This window comes from Talpa europaea (assembly GCF_964194135.1).
Source record: "Talpa europaea genome assembly, chromosome: 5".
Lineage (NCBI taxonomy): Eukaryota > Metazoa > Chordata > Mammalia > Eulipotyphla > Talpidae > Talpa > Talpa europaea.
The window spans coordinates 142,375,394-142,391,580 of NC_140071.1; the positions used below are offsets into that span (position 1 = coordinate 142,375,394).

Here is a 16,187-nt window from a genome sequence, read left to right on the forward strand (position 1 = left end):
AGCCATGACCAGGCAGAATCAGCGGGGTGGAGCCGCGCCGGGTGGGGGAGAGGGGTGGGTGGCACCGCCAGTGGGAGGGGCTGTGGCGAGGACAGGTGGGGCAGGACGGGGTGTCCCCGGGCACAGCCCTTGGCCCATGTGCATTGCACAGCTAAGAGCCACTTCTGCAAGTTTAAAAAGTGCAGCTCTTGACACCCTCGAGGCAGCAGCATCTGTCCAGAAAAGAAAATGCTAAAAAGGTGAAAATGCTTCACAGCACGGTTTCTCCCGCTGTCACCTCTAGTGATGAGGGGACGGGCGTGGGGGGTGGGGCGGTTCATGCTTCACACACAGCAACAGACAATCTGGGCCCCGGGGGGCCTCGGCCAGGGGGACGGCCCGCCCAGGGCCCTGCACCCCCAGGTGGCCGCTCGCAGGCCGGGGTGGGCTGGGCTGAGGCAAGGCTGGCATGACCGTGGTCCTTGCACACCGCCTCGTCCGCCTGTTTCTGCGCCATAACAGGCAGACTGAAGCCGGCGCACGTGGCACTGTCCCTCAAGGGCGCCAGACAGTGACACCACCTGGTGGCCGGGGCGCGGGCCTGGTAGGCGGTGGCCGGGGCAGCTCCTTCCTTAGGTCCCATTTTTCAGCTCCCACTCCTGCAGGGGAGAAGGGGCGCTGGTGGGCACGCGGGCCAGGGCAGGCGCGGTTGCAGGGCCAGGCGTGGGGGCGCAGGAAGAGCGCCCCTAGGGTCCCCTGGTGGAGGATCCAGGCCGAGAGGATGGAGGATCAAGCGCCTGGTCCAGCCACCACAACACTAAGTGGGTCGGAGCAGTGGGAGGCCCTTTGCTTCCCAGTGTCCAGGGAAGGTCTCCGCCTTCCTGGGGGCCCTGATGGGGTCCAAATATGGGAAGAGGGGGTGATCCCCTCGGAGCGTGCAGAGCAGCCCCATGCCGAGGACGCCGGGGGACACAGCCTGCCCACCTCCCCGCTCCAAGGAGCCCACGCCTGCCTCACCTTGGCCTTGCGCAGCACGTGGCCCCGGCAGGGCGAGCTGCCCGAGGCCGGCGGGCCCTTCTTGAGGCCGGCGGCGCTGTTCACCGGCACGGGGCCCTCCGCGTCGCTGGTCTCGCAACTGGACAGGGGCGAGCTCTCCAGCGCCCGGTGCCTGAACACGGGGGACTGTCCAAGGAGAGAACCTGCGTGAGCGTCGGCTGCCGGCGCCTCCCACAGGGAGCTGGGGCGTGGAAAGGCGGGCGGGGTTGGAAACGGGCGCCAGTAGCACACGGCAAGGTCCACCGCGTGGCGCCTGCCCTCAGGGCCCGCACACGCCCGCCCCACACGGGAGACCAGGCTCGGGGCACCCAAGCCGCCGCCCCCCGCCAGCAGCCCACCTGCTCCTGGCCCGGCCGAGCTACCTGCGGACTGGAGGTCCCCGACCGCGGCTCGATGGCCAGCCCCAGCGTGATGCCGCCGGCCAGCGCCTTCTTCAGGCTCTCCTTGACCTCCGTCAGCTCCAGCTCCAAGCTCACGCGCTCCGCCTCCTTCTGCTTGCACTCCTCCTCCAGCCGCCGGAGCTTGTCCTCCAGCACCACCTGCGTCTTCCGCCCTGCAGCCCCGAGAAAGGTGCGTTCCGGCCACCGCGGTCTTCGCCCGGAGCCCGAGGGAGCCCGCACGGCTGGCCGCCCGCGCCGTCCTTTCTACAAAACTCAAATTGGCCGTTTCTTTAAGGGAACAAAGACCTTTGGCTGCAGCGGGAAGAACATGGACGAGGGCAGCAGGCTTGACGCTCCCACAGTCCAGGAATTCTGGGTCGGGGCCCGGTCAACTCATTAAAAAACCCTGCTTGCTGCGGCAGGACCCGGGGGCGCCTGAGCCTCTCCCGTCACAGTCCTCGGTGTCCTCCTGCCCCGTCCCACCCGCCCTGGGCTCAACCTCCTGCCCCACAGCCAAGGAAGGCCTCAGACACGGTCTTGTTCTCACTGAGCCTGCTCGGGGGCCAGGGCAAGTCCCACCGGGAGGCCTCCAACCTCCTCTGGACAGCCCCGCCCTGTGCGGACACTGCCTGCTCACCGGACACGGGACTGGCCTCTCCTGCACCCCAGGCCCCCCCTGCGCTCGGCACCTGGGGCCGGAAGGCCTGCAGCGACAGCCGCCGCGCTGGGCCAGGGCCACGGTCCCAGCCAGGAGCCGACTGGTACCTGCGTTGACCTCGATGGCGGCCCGCAGGTCTCTGCGCTCCTTCCGGAGCTGGGCCAGCCTGTTCCGCAGGCCTTCCTTCCTCCTCAGCAGCTCCTCCTCTCGGCCCTGCAGCCGCTTGGCGTCTGCCTCCACACGGTTCTTCCCGTACTTCTGCTGGTCAGCGTCTGCAAGACGAAACACAGCCGGGCAGCCGGGACTGGTGCACATGCGGGGACGCCGGAGCCCAAGCAGTTGACCAGAGCAGCCACCCGCTGGCCGGGGACAGCGCGACTCTCCAACGTCCTTCGCTTTGTCAAATTAAACCCGAAAGCAGAACTGGACGTTCCCTAACACGCTTCCCTCAGAGGCTGGCACTGGCAGTCCTCAGGGAGCACCTGAGTCCAGGAGCAGGGAGGTGTGTGGACAGCAAATGCTAATCTCTCTCATGGCGGGGGGGCGGGGGGTCCCTCCCGCCTCTCCCAGCGGGCTGGGGGCGGCTCTGCGGTGGACGTGGCCCTGTGCGCTGCTGCCCGGCCGAGACCCCTCCCCCACGAGGCCCCCGAAGCCCACGCCTCTGCGCCCAAGCAAAGACGCGCTCGTCTGCAAGGCGGCTGCTGGCATCCAGAGCCCGGAAAGCAATTACTTTTCTCTCCTGTCACCGTTAGATGTCACCAAAGTTAATAAAAATTCCCTACAGAAGGTCTCATAAAATAAAGGGGCAAATCATCTAGGAAATGAAACCGACGCAAGAGCCGAGGGGGGCTCTGTGAGCGAGGCCAGCCCCGCCCCCTGCCCCCAATGAACAGCACTGAAAACCCTAAGTGGATAGAGATGCCCTGCGCCAGGCACAGGGTACCCACCAGAGAGCCCGATCCCAGCGAGCCAGCGCCTCCCTCCACCTGGCAGGAGCGGGGACCCGTCCCCACTGGCTCCTGATGCCCACGCCGCCCGGGGCTCCCCCAGCACGAGGACAGGAGCGCCCCCACACACGGCTGGCCGGGCCCAGAACAGACTCACTGGAAGGCGTGCGCTTCACGCTGGCTGCCGCCTCGGCCTTCTTCTGCTGCCCGCTGAGCGTCTTGGCCTTCCCCGGGACCCCGTTCGCGGCGGCGGGGGGCTTCTTCCCCTTCACCTGTCGGGACAAGCGCCAAAGGGAGTGAACCACAAACGAAACACCGGGGTCTCTGCTTCTGCAGAAAACGCTCTCAGCCTGGCCCCTCAGGCAGAGCCCAGCAGGGCCGAACGAGGCCGTTCCCCACACGGAGCTCAGCCGTCCTAGCACCAGGAAACCCGCGGCGTCCTCGGTGTGAATGCGGTGCAGGGATGGGCTCCGGCCGACACCAGCAGTGCCGCTGAGGGGCAGGCGCCGGCACGAGGCCCGGGGAGCCAGCAGTTGACCAGAGCAGGAGGCCAGAGAGGGAGGCCCTGGCTTCCCGGCGAACACGAGCCGGCCCAAGGGAGCAGCAGGCGAGAGCGAGGACACAGGCAGGTGTGACTGAGGTGCCAACTCTGGACCCCAGCATCTGACTGGCTGTGTGGCTCCTCTGGGGTATGAGGGCTCGGCTGGACAGCAGAGAACAGGGGGCTCCCAGCTGGCCCTCTCCCAGCATCGCCTCGCTGCATGTCCAGTGCCAGTGCCCGGGTGAAGGACGTGCACGCAGGCCAAGTAGCCGGCGGGTGACGGAAGTGAAGTCCCCAGGCCCGCAAAGGGCGCAGCAGAGCACACGTCTCCAGCCCACCGGGGCACCCCCAGTGCAGATCTGGACTTTGCACCCAAGAGGCTCCCCCAGCAGGAAGAGCTCAAGTCAGCCTCGGGTGCTTGGGAGCCACAGGTGCACCCAGTGATCTGGACAGGCCGTCAGACATGGTGCACCACGACCCACCCAAGGACGCACCCTCTGGGCCCCAGGCTTCCCGCGGGTCCAAGCGGCCCACCCTGCACATCAGAAACGGGAAGGCGCTGCTTCCCATGCGAGTGCCTGGACCACGGGCAGAGGGGCTCTGCCTGCAGCCAGCACCTGTGGGGCCTCTGCTCAGAGTCCACGGCACAGAGGGAGAGCAGGAGCAGGCGCCCGAGCCTGGCATGGCAGAGCCCCTAAATGCAGAGCTTCGTGCAAAGCAGCAACACGTCTGGGGTGGAAAATGCATGAAAGCAGAGAGTAGGTACTGAGCAGAAAGATTGCTGTTTGCCCGAATAGGGGCAGCCTGGAGGTCAGGGGGAGCGACCCCCAGAGGTCACCAAGCCGCTACAGCTGTCGGGCTGAGGAGAGAGGATGTCGGGCCCGCGTCGTGTAGCAGCTCCGGCTCACCCGCCCCCACACAGTCCATGCTGAAAGCAAAAAGCAGCTGAGACTCGGCCGCCCTGCTGCTGCTCTGCGGACACGGCGAGAGCTGCGTCCAGAGCCACCTGCCCGGCCTGCAGGACACAGCTTGGTGCTCGCCTGGCGACACGGGCATCAGCAACGCTCAACCCTGACGGGTGGTGTGTGCCGCCTGGCTGGTGCCCGGTGTGGGCGGCTCTGCAGATTGCACTTGAACTGCACCAAGCCACTCCCCTCGCCCTGATGGGCCTCCTCTGGGTGCCAGTTGGTGGATGACCCGTCATAGCAAAACTGCAGCAGGACTGTGACTCAGGCAATTCTAGAACAGCACAGGTGAGACGCGGTACCTGGGGGCCGGGCCCGAGAGACGCCCTCCCCGCGGAAGAGGTGTTAGTGAGGCCGCGAGGCGGGCTGCGGGAGCCGGGGCGCTTGTACTGGTTACAGGGCGCTTTGTCAGCAGAGAGCCTAGAAGCCTTCCTGTCAGCAGGCGGGCAGCGTGCAAAGATTTTCGGAGACGGTAAGTTATCGTACAGGCCCGCGTTATCATAAAGCACCTCTTCTCCCGGGCCTCGGCCACAGGAAGCAGGAAAGCCATCTTCCGGTCCCCACTGCAACACACACAGCTGTGGTTAGTGCCGCGCCGCAGAGAGCAGAGCAGATTTTAGCACCCCGAAGCATGCACCCCGCGGGCCCGAGAACACAGAGCATGCACGCGCGCACGCAGGCCGGCTGACCCCACACTGGGCTGCTTTGGGGCAGACGGAAAGGTTTCCCTTTTTGTTAAATTGTTCCCAGGGTCCCTGGCTTGTGACGTCTTGCTTTCTGTTTAAGAAATAGATTGATTTGTCATTTCTTTCTTTCAAGAACCAGCTGGTGGAATCCCCTGATCCAGAGAGCAGAGCCGTGGGACTGCAGGAGAGGAAAGCAGGGCCGGGCAGGGCCCCCAGAACAGGCCGAGCACGGCATCGGACGTGAGCGTGACCTCCGAGCTCTGGACATGTTTAAGCTGCAGACGGGCCCAGAACCCGCGCAGGGACCTTCTGACACAGGCAGAAGCTGAGGCACAGCCTTCGGTCTGGGGTGCTGGCAGCTCGCCCGCCGCCAGGCTCCCCGCGGAAGGGCCACGCGCGGGGCAGACCATGAAACAGCAGCCCGGCAGCCCCGCAAGCAGCCATGCATGTGGGGGCCTTACTGTAGCAGCAACTTTCCACAGAGGCCTGAAATAGCCTCCAGTCACTTGAGAGCAGGGCCGCAAAGCATAAATTAAAACCAAACCAACACCAAGGCCAGATCCTTTCGAGTCTTAAAGGGGTTTATAAACTGCCTTGTGTTATTAAAAAAAAAAAAAAAAAAGCAAAACAAGATATTCATCCATGAATTATGCCTCTTTCCCCCTATTTTTACGTGCCTGCTGCAGCGCCCTCCTGCCAGGCTGTGGCCGCAGCCTTGTTATAAAAACAGAGAAGGTTTAAAATTTCACACCGGTGCTGTTCCTGAGCAGTCACTCCAGCGTGTGTATCTCCCGATGCGGGGCCTGCCCGGTCTAAAGGTGCAGATGAACGCAGACGTGAGAGCTGGCGAGGGCCAGCTGGCAGGACGAGCCCACCGCTGCGCAGCCTGGGCCAGGGTCTCCTGAAACACCCAGGGCCCGCGTCACACGGGACTCAAAAACACCCACAGAAATGCCATCGAGGTTTCTAGAAGGACGTGGGGGCCAGCAGGTCCTCTTGGGAGCCTCATGGCCTTCAGGCACGGCGGGGGTGAGGGGGCACTGCTGGGACGTCAGGGGGCATCACAGAGTGGGGACTCCCTATGACGGACAAGCTCGGCCTCCATTTTTTGATGATCAGGAGTTCCCGGCCACTTGGGCGCAGCGTGGGCTCAGGGACAGCCACCCACAGGGGCAGTGGACACAGGGTGAGCTGGACGCCGGCCCGGCCCGGCCCGGCCCCGCTTTGGGTCCCCCATGTGGGCTGTCGCCAGAACCCGGATGAGCTGTAGGTGCCTGGGGTGGGGTCTCGCACACCTGCAAGTGCAGCCTCTCCAAACCACCCGGTGCATCCACTGCTCCCGCGGCAGGCAGGGGAGCCCTGGGGAAGGAGGCATGAGAGGGTGTCCGGGCAGAAGGCTGAGCTGGGCTCTCGGGCTTCACCTGACCTAACACCTGCCGCCCGGGCGGGACCTGAACCCCCCACAAGCAGGAGGCCCCCAGGACAGAGGCAACATCCTCCTCCTATCGTCCCCCACACCCAGCATGAGCCTGGACTGGCCCCGGGGCGGCACAGGAGGCAGGCCCCCAGGCAGTGTCACCAAGGCCTGGACAAGAGACGCCGGGTCCTGACTTGCTGGCTGCTGTCCGGACGCGAGTCTGTATTTCCTGTTCGCATCCATGGAAGGGCCGGGAGCCCTCGGCCCCGCATCTCCCTCCAAAGGCCCCCTGGGCCCGTCTCTTGAGGGCTGGGTTTGAGGACAGGGCGATGGGGATAGTGCCAGGCCCACGCAAGCTCCTGGCATCTGTCTGGGCCTTGGGGCAGCGACCCGGGGCCATGTGGTCTGGGGCCCCTGGGGTCCCGAAGCCGTCCTGGCCACACCCCTGATGTGGCTGTGAAGATTGACCGGGAGTCAGAGCTCAGGCCGTCCTCCTGACGGGGGCGGGGCTGGCATGTCGGCTCCTGCCGCTGGGGACAGCGTGTGGGTGTCGCGGCTGCTCCAATGCAGGCAAGACCAAAGGCTCATCGGAGGCCAGGAGGCCACCGGGAAGTGTGACCCCTGAGTGTGAGTCAGGAGCTTGATTTCACGGGCCGAGCCAGGAGCTACGGACGTTCCGGGCGGCTCTGGGCACAGCTGCCGTGGTGGGGTGGGGTGGGGGGCAGGGGGCGCTCACCAGGCTGTCCACGCAGGGCACGTCATCGTAGTGCAGTGCCGTCCCGCTGGGGTGCGCGTAGCCGTTGGAGGAGCTGCCCAGGTAGGGGCTGGTGGACAGGACACGCCTGTTCATGAAACTGGGAAAGAAAAGGCGTTAAACCCCCAGCACCGCGAGTCTGAACCAGCTCTGCAGGAAGGCGCAGGGCCGGGGAGTGACGGGATGGCTGTCTGGGGACCCAGGCAGACCCGGGGTGCCCGGGAGGGCAGGGCGGGGCCCTGAGAGCAGACACGCCGCCTGCACCCCGCGGCAGGGACGGGGTGCCCACAGCTGGCCCACAGGGAGCATCGGGGCTCCTGAAGGACCTCACGCCAGGTTCTGTTACAAAGAAAGCCTCGGGGGCACAGGCCTGGACCCTCCCGTCCCCGCTGCCTGCGGCTGCTGTCCAGGTCTTCACTGTCAGGTCTTCACTGCCCGAAAATCCTCAAAAGACGCCCGCACAGTTGACATCCTCTCTCCCTGGCCTTTTCAGGGGTAAGTTGGCAAGTTCCCTTCTATAAGCTCATTAGAAGGTTTATCCAGCAGGCACTGACCAAGTTCCCGGGGTCCCCTGGACGCCCTACCCCTCGGCCCTGGACCTGAGAGCCTGTGACGACAGCCGTGCAACCTCTCAGAAGTCAGGCCAACCTCGCATCCCTACCGGCCTGGCCCGCCTCTCCCAGAGACCCCATCTCTAAGTCCCCGTGACGATGTGACTTTATTAAGGGGCCCTCCTGAGACCCACAATAAGCCCCTCCTGCCCCCCCCACCCCGTCCACCTTCCTCCCCTGTCCAGCCACAGACACGGCGGAGCAGGCGGACACCAGAGCGGCAGCTGCAGAGGCCCAGGTCAGGCTCCCGCACACACGTGTCCAGGCCGCTGCGGCGCGAGGGGCCAGGCAAAGAGCCGAGAGAGTGGAAGGGCGGGCGGGAGAGTGGGAGGGCGGGCGGGAGAGTGGGAGGGTGGGCGGGCGGGCACATGACCGGCTCACTCACAAAGTCCTTTCTCACAGCAAAAAACGCAAGTGCAAAAAACACACTAGCCAGCATTTCCTCCAGGCTGGGAAGACTAAAATAGCCTGAGTTAAAAAAAACCAAATTTCTCTTTTTCAAGTCTGCTGGGCACAGGGTCTGACTGTTCTAGGACTGCCAGATGAAGGGGAGAGTGAGGAGAGAAGGGGGCCCCACGGGGGAGGGGGCCCCTCTCGCGGAGAGGGCACCAGGAGGGGCGTCCCGTGCAGGGTGAGGGGCTGTGAGGGCGCCCACAGGGGCAGGGGGAGGGCACCCACCCAGGCGCCATGGACGCAAGCACCCCGGGCGCGGCTGCCCTCTGCTGGCCAGACGGCTCCGCGGGCCAGTTCCACCTACAATGTCTAAAATAACAGCTTTTTTTCCCTCGCTGGCGGCCGGGGAACGAACCGGCGCCGCGGAGGCTGCGGGCAGCCTCGCAGCCCAGCGCTCAACCGCTGTGCCACTGGGGAGACCCCTAAAACAACTGTCTTTTTTCTAATTAAAAAAAATATATGATTATTTTCTACTTAAAACACATGAAAGTATACGTAGGAAAATAAAATGCACAAAGAAATAAAAACCACAAAAGAAACTTGATGTGTATTTAAATACTTAAGACTCTCTACCTTAAAAGTCTCCCTTGAGGGTATTTGGGGTGCGCTGGGAATACCATCTCTGCGGGAGCAGGGAACACAGGGAAGCCCAGCCCCTGCACCCCGCCTGCCCTGTGCCAGGCCCCAGGCAGTGTCCCGAGCTCCTCCCATGTGGGGGCCTCCACCCCGCAGGGCCTTCCTTTGCTCTGGCTGTGTTTGCTGTTTCCGGCCAGTCCTGGTGCTCCCACGGGAGAGAGGATGCTGGGGGCGAGGGCAGAGGCCCCAGGACAGACCCCGCAGGAGGCGATTCATACCTGACATAAGCATGGAGGTAGCAGGCATGGGGTCCTGGCTGGAGCAGCTCAGCCACCACCAGGCTGGCCCCTCAGTGAGGCTCAGGGGGTGTCGGCTCTCACTGCGGCAGGGACATCCTAAGTGGACCAGCATTTCCCCCTCCTGACATGCCCCGCTCAGGCCCTGGCAGTTACTGGGCTGCCTCTGTCCCTGGTTGCGAGGACAGAGCCTGAATGCCCCTGGGGTCCCTGGACTTACTCTGAGAACCCTTGCCATCATTTCGTCAAAGAAACATTCAAAGTCCAAAGGAACGTTTTTCTACCTCAGCCTTTTTACACAAGTGATAATTTAAAATTTGAAAGTACACGATCGATGGCTTTGAAAGCCTCTGAAATCCTCACCACAGCAACACGTGGCACTGTCTCTGCCACACGGACTGTGGCCCTGAGATAGAGGATAGCCCACGGCTGAATCTGGCCCACGGCCCGCTTTTGTAAATAAAGTTTTATTGGAATACAGCCCGCCAGTCATGATGGCAGCCCTGAGCCAAAATATTACAGGAAAAGCCTGTCAATTGCTCTAATAGAAACCGCAGATGAGGCTGGAGAATGAAGACCAGCGAAGTTCGGTTCACACGGTCACCACACAGAAGCAAAGCAAGAAAGGACACCCCCTCCTGCGGCCAGTCCCCCGGTATCTCACCAGAAGGTCTGCTTGGCCGTCTGGATGACGCTGGCGGACATCTCCACGTCGATGTAGTCGTAGTGCAGCGCCCCGGGGTCTGTGGAGGACCCCGTCTCGGCCAGCAGGATGCCGATCCACCGGCCCATGTCCTCGGAAGACGAGGCCTGCAGAGCAGAAGGGCGAGCGCACTTCACCTGCCTGAGGGTGACGTGTTTCGCTGGTCCAATGACCGTCCGTTAGCCGGACATGAAGTCCCCAGATGAGGAGCTGCGAGGGGGGTGGCCTGCGCAGCGCCGGCTCGGTGGGCCTCACGGCCGGCTGAGCGCAGGGTGTGGGCACCCACGGGAAGGAGGCTGCTGAGCTCCTAAGTGAGCTGGTGAAAGGACCAGGCTGGCGGACATGGAGGACCGCGGCCACTGGCCCTCTGCTGCAGGGCTGCTCACACACCTCCCTGGTCGCGGCACGTCGGGCACGAGGAGGCGCCTGCTGCCCTGCGCCCCCAGTGCCCGGCCCGAGAGCAGACCCCGCCATGGCGGGTGGGAGGCCCCTGTGTGTCCAGGGCTGGGCGGGCAGAGCAGCCTCGGGGGTGTCAACTCCCTGATTTTGAGGATTGCGCTGCGGTTCCCGTGGGGAATAAACGCCTTTGTTTTGGCAAATACACGCGGACGTATCCGGTGGCAGGGCTGCGACAGGTCTTTAAGTGGTTCTGAAAAACTAGCGAGAGAGTGGAGTGGCCTGGGGCGATGGGCGAGGGGCATGGGCAGGTGGCAAAGAAACTGATTTTGCCTTTTTTCCGCTTCGGCTAGTAACAAGTGCTAGAAGAGCAGCCAGAGAAGCAGTGACACGTGTTTGGGGCCGAGGGGTCTTAAAAGCAAAGGATCTGCCAGGATCCCATGCAATTGGCCTGCTGTCCACTGTCCCTGTCGTCCACTGTCCACACTGCCTGCTGCCCACCTCCACAGGGGCCGCCCACAAGCACCTGTTGCCCCGCGGAGACGGTAGGAACGGCCCGCAGTGCCCAAGGGAGGCGCCGCCCCCAGAGGGAGCCCACGGCTCGGAGAAGAGCTACTGGGGTTGAAGGGAAACGGCTTTCAGAGAACAAGCAGGGGCTCCCTGGGGGCCTGGGAGTCAGTCTCAGCACTGGCACCGCCGTGGCCTGAGTGTGACCCCTGGCCGCGAGCTGCCCACAGGGCGCAGCAGGCCTCTCCTGTCTCCCCGCTGCTGCCCTCAGCAGTGGGTTTCCGTGGATCCGCCTGTTCTGCTCCCCGCTCTGTCTCTGGTGACTCCTCTCAACCCCGCACCTCTGGCCTGTACCCCAGCTCTTGTGCGCGCGCACACACACACACACACAGCAAACAACCCCAATAGGGAAGGGGCATTTTGCACCCACAAACCACGCCCAAAGCAGCAGCAGGGCCTCCAGCAGCAGGTCGGGGCGTGGGGACCCGCGCCAGGGCCGAGGCCGGCGGATGGGGGCAGCCGGTCACCTACCTCCAGCACAGCCACCTCCTGGCCGTGGCGCAGCAGCCGGAAGGTCAGGGGGTGCCTGGAGTCCAGGCCTGGGGTGACCTCGCAGCCGCGCAGGGGGATGGCCACCACGTGGGTCTTCAGGTCCGTGCGGTCCTTGTGGACCACGAGTGCGCCGTCCTTGACCCTGCACCAGCGCTCCCGCCAGCGGCTGTTGGACAGCACGTTGAGGTGGCCTGTGGGGGAGGTGGGCGTCACTGGGCCAGCGGGCTGGCGGGGCCCCTGCTGCACCCCAGGCTCCTCGAGGAAGGGTGAGGTGAGGGCACTGGGTCTTGCACACCATGTGCTTTCAATGCAAGTCCGTGGCCAGAGGGGCCTCTCTCCCAGGGGCTCTGGGCTTCTGAGAGGCCACCCAGGGCACCACAGGAAGGGACAAGTGCAGGAGCCTGCCCGGCCAGGGGTTTGCTCTTAAGCCATTGGGACTGGGGGACAAAGTGTGCCCCAGGCGAGGCTAGGGGCTGGGCCCAGGCCAGGAAGGAGCTGGCTGAGACCGAAGCTCCAGGGACGCAGGAGGCAGAGGTGGGCCCAACACGCAGGTGGCCCGCAGGCCCGGGTTCTGAGGCCCACGTCCGCGTGGTCCACGCTGTGCTGACCCTGGTCCCGGCCTCCTGTCTGCAGGGGAAGCTGCCTGGGAGGCCCAGCCCAAGTCTGGCCGAGTCTGAACGTGGTGAGCCGCGGGGCCTGGCCCTGGCCCTGCGGGGCGCCCTCGTGCAGGCATCTCCCACGTGAGGGACTGCACGCAGGGCTCCTGCGTACAAAAGGAACAATCCTCAAATGCAAAAACGGATTACTGTTTTCCTAAGTCACAAATATGAAATGTTTTTCCGGAAATAATCAGGCAAGAAAAATAGATCCTGCTGGGCCCTGGGAAGGCCAAGCATGCCTCGCTGGAGTCACGACCCCAGAGGCTCGGGGAGCGGCGGCGGTGACGCAGCCGGGAGGGCTGAGGACAGGCCTGGCCTTTCCTGGCTGGCTGTCTCCCGTGGGGTCCCAGACCCGAGGCCTCTCCCAACTCTGCTCCGACCCAGTCGCCACGGCAGGCCCATCCCGGCGTGCCTCCCCGAAGGAGTGGACGTGGGGGTCACCGTCCCGAGAGCCTGACTTCTCTGCAGTCACCCCAGCTCAGCCCCCATCCTCAGGCATGCAAATTCCGGAGGGACCGGGGCAGGCCTGTTTCCCGGGCCGGCATCCCCCCTGCCAGGCCACCCGGAATCCTGTTTGCTGGGTGGTGAAATGGAGGCGGGGAGCTGAGGCAGAGGCCATGCAGGCAAGTGGGGAGCCCCCTGACTTAGGGAGCTGTGCCGCCTGTTCTCTGGCCCAGGCCGCAGTCTGGCAGGTGGACGCGGCGCTGCACACACCCACCTCCAGGTGGCGCCAGCGGGCAGCGCCCAGCACACACCCCCCCCCACCCCCCCCCCACTGCGCTGCCTGGCGCCTCTCCAAGAAAGGCGCTCTTTTAGGCCCCGCGGCACAGAGGAGTTACTGCACCTCACGCTGTGGGGATGTCAGGACTGAGATCATGCTCACTCAGGTTAAAAAAGAAAATCGCCTGTTTCCTGCAAATGGGCGGCAGGAACGCACGAGGCGTCGTTACGGTGACAACACCAACTTCAGACAATCTGTCGCCCCCCCAGGCCCTCCTCCCGTGACCCCCGTCACACCCTGCTCCTGTCCCCGCACCCGAGTCCACGGACGCTCGGCCACACTTGCGACCCTGCTCTGCCCGCGGCCAGGGGCGGGCGTCCGGTCTAGAGACGGCGAGAGGCGTCGGGGAGGCCTCCAGGGTCACGGATTCGATTTGTTTTTCTCACAAAGGACTTTCCTGACCGTGCCGACCCCCGCCCCGTCCTTTACTAACAAGCAGCCGCGGGGCTCCCAGGGCCAGGCCCCCCGCAGGGCCCGCTCACCGCAGGTGGGCACGTCCTCCTCAGCCGATGAGGTCTGCTCGTCCGTGGACGGCTTCTTCTTCCCCAGACCTATGATCTTGGTGATCTTCTTCCCGGTGACCCTGGAGACCGTGCCCTTGGCGTCGGATTTGGAACTTTTTTTCCTCTTCACTGTCAAAATAGCGACAAGCACAGAGAGCACATTTTCATCACGGGCTTTAATGGGGAAACATGTAAACCCACAGAAGACAGAGGCTGCGTCCCCACACTGTTCCCGCTGAGCAGTGGCTGTGGCCAGGGAACCCTGCGGGGACAGGCTCCTGGGGCGCAGGCCCTGGGGTGTGCACAGCACACGTGCATGCCGTGCACACAGACACGTGTGCAACATGTGACCACACCCACATGTGTGCACCCACAGCCACGCGGTACCCGTGTGGAGGCATGCCTGCATGTGCATGTGTGCACGTGTGTGCCGCCGTGCACGCACTCTCACTCCGTCTGTGTGGACACAGGAATGGCTGCACAGCTGCACAAGCGTGCACGAAGGTGGTGGGCTGGTGCCAGCACCCGGGGGGCTGAGGACGCCTCAAGGGCACTGTGTGAGGCTGAGGGGGCACTGCTGTGCGGTCAGAGGGCCCCTCACGCCACCAGGAGCATCTGAGTGACAGAAGAGGCGAAGCAGGGACAGCCTGGCCATCCGGGAGGGACAAGGCGTGCGAGAGGGGTCTTCCTCGAGTCCTAGCAGCCCCGCAGGCCCCCAGCAGTACTCGAAGACAGGCGGCCATGGCACTGGGATGCCTCGGGGTGCCCGGGTGACCAGGCTGCCCAGCTCCGGACGCCTGCCTGAGTGTGCGGTGGGCACAGACTCACCTTGCTCTTTGCCATTACACGCAGTGGAGCCATTTTCCAGGACACCCTCCCCGTCTGAGCTGGGCCTCTCTGAAGACAGCTTCTGCAAGGAGAGGAGGGCCCGCGTGAGTGCGCCTGCGGCAGGCGTGCCGGCCGAGGGCAAGTCCCCTGGGGGTGGGGGTGAGGGAAACGCACAGCCAGGGGGCACTCGGGCTGCAGCGGGAGCCGGAGCCAGGGGGACGCTGAGTCACACCGTGCTTGGGCGCCACTGGCCTTCCACGCAGCCCGCGGCCTGGCAGAGCTCTGAGAACATCCCCTGCGCCCGGCCCACGTGCCCTTCGCTGCCCCCCACCCCGCCCTTCACCACTGCCCGGGCGAGGCCAGGCTCCGCCGCGGAAGACTGCTTGGCCGCCCTGCCGGCAGGCCCCCGGGGGCCTCTGGGCTAACGCCGGGAGGTGGGCAGGACTAGGTCTCTAAGCAGGCACAGGGCAGAGAGAAACGAGCAGGAGCCGAGGGCAGGGCCGCAGCTGGCTTGCGGGGAGGCCCCAGGAAGGCGCCAGGCAGAGCCTGCGGTGTTGAAATACCCGACCTGCGTGCAGGCGTCGCTCCTCAGGGAGGCCCCGGACCGGGACGGGCGCCAGCACCTTTAAAGCCCTCCCTCGTGGGAGCAGCACACACACCGGGCAGACGCCAGCGCCCACCTCAGCAGAGGGCACCCTCAGGGCAGCGCGCCGGGAGCTGCCGGGTCCTCAGAGGAGTGCGGGAACGCGGGGCTGGCACCCGCAGGCAGGGCACTAGGGACGGCCGCTCACCTTCTCCAGCTCAGCCTTGTGCACCGGGGAGCTGGAGCGCGGGGCGCCCTCCGGATCCGCCGGCCCTCCACTGCCGCTGTAGACGTCCCGGATGACCTAGGGAGCGGACAGAGGCTGAGAGCAGTGGAGGCAGGGCAGCGCGAAGGCAAGCAGCGCCGCGGCGCAGTCCTGGGGCCCAAGGCACCACCGTCACCCCCACGTGTCTCTGATCCTGGCACCGGTGTCGGCTCTAGGACACTGCGGGGAGAGACACCCCAAGAGGCCTGAGACGCGGGGGCTGCACGGGAGGTGGGGCTGCACGGGGGGCGGGGCTCTGCGCTCGGCAGGAGCAAGAGGGGCGGGAGAGGGCGCGGACAGCCGGCCGTTCACCCAAGGGACACAGGTGCATTTGAAAGAAGCGCGAGCAAGAGGGAGAGGCTGCCACTCAGCATCCCCTGCGCGGGGACGGTCAGCGGGAACTCGGCAGGAGCCCTGGGCCCTGGGGCTGCCCTGGGGGGGCCCCCGGACCCTGGAGGGAGCCCTGTGCCCTGGGTGATCCTTGGGGGAGCCGGGGATCCCTGTGCTTAGGAAAGAGCAGAGCAGAGACCAGGCCTCAGGGCCAGGGGCCTTTGCCCAGGCGCAGCCCCCTCTCCCGGGAGCTCCACCCTGGGGTCAGCGACCAGGGCTCTTCCTGGTCATTTTCATGAAACTCTCCTCTGCTCTGATCGCCAGTTCTTGGCACCAGAGCTGAAACACCAGGGGCTTGCGCCCACATTCCTTGAATCGCTGCTGTTAGGTTTGATATTAACAGATTTGTTTCCAAGAGCGTGTTCCAGAGAAGGTCAACGCGCAGTTAAGAGGACTGGCTCCAAATTCAAGGTCTCAGATCCTTCAAAAAACAAACTGTTGCATGTGCTGCGGTGCTTTGTTTGCTTTTAACTCGAGCCCTCATCTCCAGAAACACAATCTCTGCACATTTTTTAAGGAAACCCAACCCCTTCATTTCTGGGAACGGGGCGCCTGTCTTCTGAGTGACCCTGCAAAACAGCTCATGTGTTCACATCTGCCCACACGCACTCACACACACGCACATGCACACGTGCACACAGTCGTCCTGCAGGGCTGCAGGCAGGGGGCGCTGCAGACGGGCAGGAAGCGGCCCTGGCAGT

General features: G+C 64.6%; 1 protein-coding gene across 2 annotated transcripts in view; it reads right to left on the reverse strand.

Annotated features, from left to right (window-relative positions):
• Nucleotides 1–611: 611 nt before the first annotated feature.
• AFAP1 (actin filament associated protein 1) overlaps nt 612–16,187 on the reverse strand; it is a gene marked incomplete at both ends in the record, with an annotated part of 30,838 nt that continues 15,262 nt past the window's right edge. Inside the window, 12 exons of one of the 2 annotated variants that reach the window (XM_084233851.1) lie at nt 612–638; nt 997–1,161; nt 1,398–1,588; nt 2,181–2,345; nt 3,178–3,292; nt 4,829–5,089; nt 7,366–7,483; nt 9,984–10,129; nt 11,457–11,668; nt 13,400–13,549; nt 14,249–14,330; nt 15,040–15,135. In XM_084233851.1, coding sequence (XP_084089977.1) covers nt 612–638; nt 997–1,161; nt 1,398–1,588; nt 2,181–2,345; nt 3,178–3,292; nt 4,829–5,089; nt 7,366–7,483; nt 9,984–10,129; nt 11,457–11,668; nt 13,400–13,549; nt 14,249–14,330; nt 15,040–15,135 — 1,728 coding nt within the window. The remainder of the gene's footprint in view (nt 639–996; nt 1,162–1,397; nt 1,589–2,180; nt 2,346–3,177; nt 3,293–4,828; nt 5,090–7,365; nt 7,484–9,983; nt 10,130–11,456; nt 11,669–13,399; nt 13,550–14,248; nt 14,331–15,039; nt 15,136–16,187) is intronic. The other variant, XM_084233852.1, reaches the window with a different exon arrangement.